Source organism: Rhea americana, unplaced genomic scaffold (genome assembly GCF_003343005.1).
Source record: "Rhea americana isolate MKP2758 unplaced genomic scaffold, rheAme1 scaffold_100, whole genome shotgun sequence".
Taxonomy (NCBI): domain Eukaryota; kingdom Metazoa; phylum Chordata; class Aves; order Rheiformes; family Rheidae; genus Rhea; species Rhea americana.
The window spans coordinates 1805198-1811855 of NW_028185040.1; the positions used below are offsets into that span (position 1 = coordinate 1805198).

A 6658-nucleotide genomic window follows, 5' to 3' on the forward strand; every position below is an offset into this window, starting at 1 on the left:
CTTTAATTTGAGCAAGAATGAATTCAGGAAAGACCTGCAACTGCAGTTGCAGTTGTAGGTTAATTCAGGAAAGACCTACAACACAGTAGGCAGACTGCTGTATCTTGGTGGGCCTCTCTGTCATGTATCTGTGAAAACATGTGAGGCTTTGGCTAAATTTAAAAGATGCAATTTGTTGAGTTTGGGCAGTTTGAGTCCAGCCCAGCTACTTTTTAAAACAGAAGTGTCTTCCTTGTTCCAGCTTTTGCATTCAATAGGGAAGGGAGGAAGTGAATTTCTTATCAATTTCAGCTGTTGAATGTGGGCAAGAAATGCGTATTGCCCATCAAGGCACCTGAAGAGATGCCCGGAAAATCAGTAATGTGTTCCCTCTCTGGTTTTGTCAGTAGCAGCTGCTTTGCTTTGGGGGCTCTCAGAAGTCAGACATCTTCATCAGTACTGATCTGCATTAGATTAAATGACCTTGAGGTGAAAGACTGTGTCATGTTGGCATTGTAATTTCTGGTTTACTGATCTATTTCTCCCATCCATCTCCTATTTTTCTGGTCATATTCCATTTCTGCAGTAAGAATATAGACATGATTAGTAACTGCAAGCTGGCTGCTTCCAAACACTCTAAATTGTGTCATTTTAAAATGTGTCTCTACAAACACTGTCTCATGCTATTTGCAGCTAAATTCTCTTCCGCCTGAGCCATTAGTGGCAATGAAAAACATTGTCTCCTATATGCAATTTTGTTAAGACTCTTCACTTTACATCAGGATATGAAATAAACAGATACATAGCAAGTAGTATAACAGGGTGAATGATTAAAATTTTTGAGTAAGTGAGCAAAACTTTAAAGCTACATTATTAATTAGGGAATTGGGCTTCTTAAAAATGCACAACGAGCCTACGTGTATACATAGATGTCTTAATACTTTTGAAAATCTAGGGTACCTTCAAGAAATGCATCCAGCATCAAATATTCTCAGTAATAATGATAAATATTGAGGGACAGACTGTCAGGTTTAGGTTCTGTTTCATTTCTGCCCGTGACTTGCTATGTGGCCCTCACTGAGTCTCTTTGTGCCTCAAATTTTTCACTTCTGATATTCATTTAAATATAGGTAAGATAATGTTTATGTATCTTAATTGCTTTTTTCTAGCTCTAGGCTTTGCTCAGGTCACACACACATTAATAAAGTTTCAACATGTCTTACATTATTGTATGAGATTTCACTGAATGTTTACGAGCGTTAAGAGCCTTGAATGAAACGCTTTATTAGTATATAAAATTTCTCCCTTGAGAGAAGTCTTCTTGAGGAACACTGAATTTTGTGAATTTTCTCAGAAGGCAAGAGTCATAACCCAGTGTGTGTCAGTTTAACACAGGTAAAGCATATAATGCAGCATGTCAGAGCATGTCAGGCAGTCACAATTTCTACTCACTTGATACCAGTGAGTCTCTCTTAAAATAATACATGAACTGTTTATAAAAACAAATTTAGAGAGAATGCTCCTGCCTTAACAAAGTGTTGCCATCTGTGATCAAGAGCCCCTTTCCATCACACTGAATTTGACACTGATTCTGTGATCTCAATGACTTAGAAACCAAAATAGGCAATCTGTTAGGGGAAGATAATATAACCTTTTTTTGATATGTACTTTCAAAAATATTTATTCTGAAAAGAAGTGTAGAATTACATCATTATCATTATTCCGTTTTAGGCAATAATAAGTTTCTTAAGCTTTTTTTTTTTTTTTTTTTTTTTTTTTTTTTTTTTTTTTTTTTTTTTTTTTTTTTTTTTTTTTTTTTTTTTTTTTTTCTTTGAATATCTTCTGGTTTGCTGACTGTGGCTTAGAATCTTGATTTCTTTTCTTGATTGTGTGGATATGTTCAGCACTGTTGTTTAAATGACTAATATCACTGTTCTGGCAAAATGATACATTTTCTTGCTTCCATTTAGGCATTACCCCTTGATTTCTATCAGGAATTATTATTTTCATTACATTTATCCTATATATATCTAAGAGGTAGCATGTATGTAAATTCTTTCATTTTGAGGAGAGGGGAGGATAAAATCTACATTGTTCACATCTAGTTTGGCATTTGTTCATTGTGATTTGAGTACTATCCATCATTTTCATCATTTTACTGAGAATGTTTGATTTCCTATTGAAGAAACCTGAAAAATCAACCCCTGGATTTCTAACAGCAGCTGTTAGCTATAATCACTGATCATTTAGATTAATTCCTTCATCTTCTACGCAGTATAGTTCATATGCGCAAGCCATAGCACATGAGGTAAAAATGTGTCTCTCTAGTCTCTCTAGAGACTAGACGCGTCTCTCTAGTTTAGAGAGAACTCAAATAAGATCTGTTTTAGTCTTATTTTTAGTCCTCAGTTTTTTGTCTTTATTTTTATATTAAATGCATTGGGGTTCTTTTTTTAGGCAATGCCATATTAACTGTTGTCTTATTTACAATATAGATATTTTTGCAAATATGAGTTCATCCCTGTTAGTTCTGCCAGTAACAGTGCTTTCAGGATGCCTGTTACACATGTCTCTATTTCCAGCCCTGTGTTGGTTAAAGCTGCTGTAAGCTATCTGACGTGACAAAGTTTAAAATGCCCACAGCAGCCATTGGCTACTTGGCATTTTGAATATCCCTGTCGCAGTGGTGCTGAGCTTCGTCTGAAAAGGATAAGCAAATTTTCCTTTATAGACAAAGGACAGGTTATGTTGTAGTGCTGGGTTTCAAAACATCCAACATAATTTGCCTCTTCGGGGGCTGTTAGCAAGCTGAAAAAACACTGACAGATGATTTTCACATACAAACTACAAGCCAAAAATTTTATTACTGAAGCCATGTCATGGAACTGCTACTTCTGTGCAGATTTGTTCAATATTCTGGATTAGATTTCTGGACATGAGGAAGACAGCTCTCATCAGACATTATGAATAAACAGATTAACCTTAAAGAAGCACTTTTCTTTATTCACAGGTAGTTGTAATGTATTTTAAACAAACTACATAAAACAAGTAGTAGTAAATATATATATATATCATTTGTTCCTCTACTCTTGCTACTTTTTCATGATCTAAGTGTGTACAAATGATTTATCATTTTCAAAACAACATATTGTAATATCAGAAAGAATGATCATATTTAGGGCACAACTTAATAGGTACACTGTGAAAAAATGTAGGTTTTATTTTCATAAAATTGTCCTAGAAATGTGATAAGAGAAGCCCACAAAACGCAATATCTACGCACAGTCATCAAGAGAGAATAACTCATCAAGAAGATAAACAAGACTTTTTGTTTTACACATCTCCTTTAATTTAAACGCAGCCCTTAAAACAGAGCAGGTGCCAGCAAAAGACTGTCTCAGGCAAAGGAAGAGAGAGGGAAAAAATAGGTGATATCTAAGAAGGAAGGAGATTGTTGAGTTTGGGATAAGATTGAAAGAAAGCAGAATTTCTTCCTAAAAGAGACTGACCATCAATTTCTGAGGGACTATTGCATTTACTTTAAAACTCCCATTGCCAGGCATAAGTAAATACTGCGTATAACCTGGTTCTGCAACAAAGATATAGAGATATTGTATTTGACAGCTTTCTGCTATTAGTCATTAGCTAATAATTTCAGTCCATGCACAAAAATGTTAACCATTCTCAAGGGTTAAAAGGCTTTTGTTGAGAAGTAAATCCTATGGGCCTGTTGATGCTAATTAGGAAATGGTAAGGAAGTTGCAGACGTTTAGTAGAGGAATGGAATGGTTCGGATCACTGGCTAGTTGAAAGAAAATTAAAAGAAAATGAGCATCACTGACTGTTGAAGAGAGAAATAACAAAATTTCAGAGGGAAGTAGGATATCACAGAATGTGATGCCTTCACAAGGCTATGTTAATTCTATATCTGTTTTTCATTCTACCCTAAGAAATATGAGTACTACCAAAGTGTGTTGACTTTTGAATGTATGAATATTACATGGGAAACAAACGGCAGGAAGTAATACCAAATAATTAGGGCTGACACTTAGCTCTTCTAAAGATTTTGCATCTAGAGAGAGCAAATCCTCTAGGATTGCTGGTATTATTGTCTACATTTTACAGGTGCAAAAGGTCTCACACAGAAATGTGAAATAGCTTGACAAAATATTCCCAGAGCCAGGAATAGAACACAGCCCCGGAAATCTTAGGCCAGTGTTGTACTCTGGCCTCTGCTTTTCTGGAAGTAAGTACACTTTTAATAAGGTATGACTAATTAAAAAAAAGACTGATAATCACCTTTTAAATGTATTTCTATGTTGACCATTAGATTTTGTTTGTAGAGGTGAAAAGATGGAATTCTGATTAATTTTTTAATACCAAGGAAATAATTTTGATGCTGTGATCATCATTAAAATACAATAGTGATGGTAATATAGGATTTCCAGCAGCTTTCCGGCATCTTCACACCTGCTTCATCCAGAAGCGTCCAAGTTAGTTATTGAGATGCTAAGAATGACAGAAATCAGTGAGTTATAACATTGTTTAAAGAACCACCTAAAAGATGGAGAAATGCTGTTTCAGCAGAAAAAAACCTTGTGGAGTCAAGATTTCACAGCAACATTGAGTCTGATAGAACTTTTATAGTGCCTAAGCTGTGCATATAAAAATGACTTAAAACCTGCACTTGAGTTATGCTCTTCCAGGCAGTTCTAATCTTGAAGATGCCTTATTTGAAAATAACTTGGGCTTGTTTGAGAAACAAAAAAAAAAAAAAATGATGACTATAGATTGAGCAAGGTCTAGATTAGGGATAAGGGGAAAACAGGAAAAAAATGGCGGCATTAGTATTTGAGGTTTTAAACAATCTGGAAGATTACAAACAGAAATGGAATTATGCTACTACAATTTGCTAACTTGCTATTATAATGAGTTATTGGTTTTGACAACCTAGGTTTTGATTAGCTTATGTGACAGGTTTTGTCTATGCTTTTATTTTGCAAGGTTTTATTTACCAGATAGTCTAGCAAAACAGAAATGTTCTACGGAAATAAATCCAGAGAGCAAATTTAGGCTTTCTATCCATGTCTTTACACTCAGCTCTTAAAAAGCACACTGGAAGACTTTTCAGGAAAAATATTGATCAAAATCTACATTTACAAAGGTGTTTGTGTCAGACTGTATTGCTCCAAAACAGTGAAATACTGTGGAAGTAAAGTCATAGCAGACAAGATAGTAAAATTGGGCAGCAGGATACAACTTTCAGTAAATGAAAAAAAAAGTAGAGTGTAAGGGATATGTGTTTAAACGTTCTGATTGGTTCTGTTCACCGATTTTAAGGCCAGGAAGATGCAGCACTAAGTTGTTTAGTCTGACCTGCTATGTATCTCTAGCCATCGCATTTTATCTAGTTATCTCTGGGTAAGCCCAATAAATTGTATTGGAGTAAAGTGTATTTTCCATATCTTGTTTTATTTGAAGCTTTCAGGAGATGAAGGAACCAGAGCTTCCCTTTGTAATTTGTGCAGTGATTATTCACTCCCCTTGATAACATTTCCATTTTGAATTTGTCTGACTTCAGCTTCCAGACATTGATTCTCTTTATTCTCTTCCTCTGCAAGATTAAAGGGACTTTTAGTTCTTGGTATTTTGCCCTATGGAGACACGTACATGCTGCTATCAAATTGCTTCTCCTTCTTCGTAAGATAAACGGACTGAGTTCTTCTCATGTGAGCAGTTTTGTGGCTCTTTACTTCACTGCCAGCGATTTTTCAAACATGCCTTTACAAATGCGCGCATCGGATGTGTAGATGGCGTTACAGCCCGGACGCAGAGATGAAATCACATCCTCGCCGCGGCTCGCTCTCCGCCGCGTTATCTCCCGATCCCGCTGCTCTCGTCGGGGAGCTAGCTCTGAGCTGCCTGTTTTCCAGAGCGCTCGCCCGTCTTTCCTGAGCCTTTACTTTTCCGAGGAGCGTACAGGACTGTACGGGTCCCTTGTTCTTCGGTGTGTGTTTCTGCATTTGCCCGCAGCCAAAGGTGTTGCGGGTGAGCGAGCCCMGGGTGCCAAGTGACCGCCCCGTACGGAGGCCTTGCCTCCACTGTCTGTCATGCTGCTGTTTCCATCAACCACCAAGGTGCCAGCAACCACAGTAATTCGCTTCTTAGTCACGGACAGAAACTGAATAGCGCCATACCTGAGATGAGTCTCTTCGCAACTTCATTAAACACGGAAACAACAGGTCTGAAATTTTATGAGGTCTGCTGGGCAACCAGCTGTTCATGCACTTGATATATACTTTATTTACACTGTTTAGTACTTGTTTTTACATCCAAACCAGGTTAATGACTCACTAGGCCTACTCTGTCCATGAGTTGGCATTTAAGTGGACATTCAAAAAAAAGGGGGGGGGGTAAACTGATTAGTGTGCTAATGCTTGCTGTGTCCTCAATCCTTCCACCTGAAGAATAACATCGTGCCTGCCCGAAATCACGTGGGAAACCTTCGCATCACCCTTTGATAAAGCTCTAGTGGCAAACTGGAGAGTTGGCTGCGCAAAGGGGGGGGGGGCAAAAAACAAAACAAAAAAACAAGTTTTGGGAGAGCCACGCTCATGCTGCGGGCAGGTCGCCGACACGAGGGGAGGCCCGGGGCGTTGCGAGCAAAGGGCTGTAGCGG

The 6658-nt window shown here is 37.5% G+C and overlaps 1 protein-coding gene across 1 annotated transcript in view; it reads left to right on the top strand.

Moving 5' to 3' along the window:
• The first annotated feature begins 5789 nt into the window (after positions 1 to 5789).
• The window catches only part of DCLK3 (doublecortin like kinase 3), a 27258-nt gene continuing 26389 nt past the window's right edge, over positions 5790 to 6658 (top strand). Inside the window, exon 1 of the mRNA XM_085304355.1 lies at positions 5790 to 6027. Coding sequence (XP_085160481.1) covers positions 5790 to 6027 — 238 coding nt within the window. The remainder of the gene's footprint in view (positions 6028 to 6658) is intronic.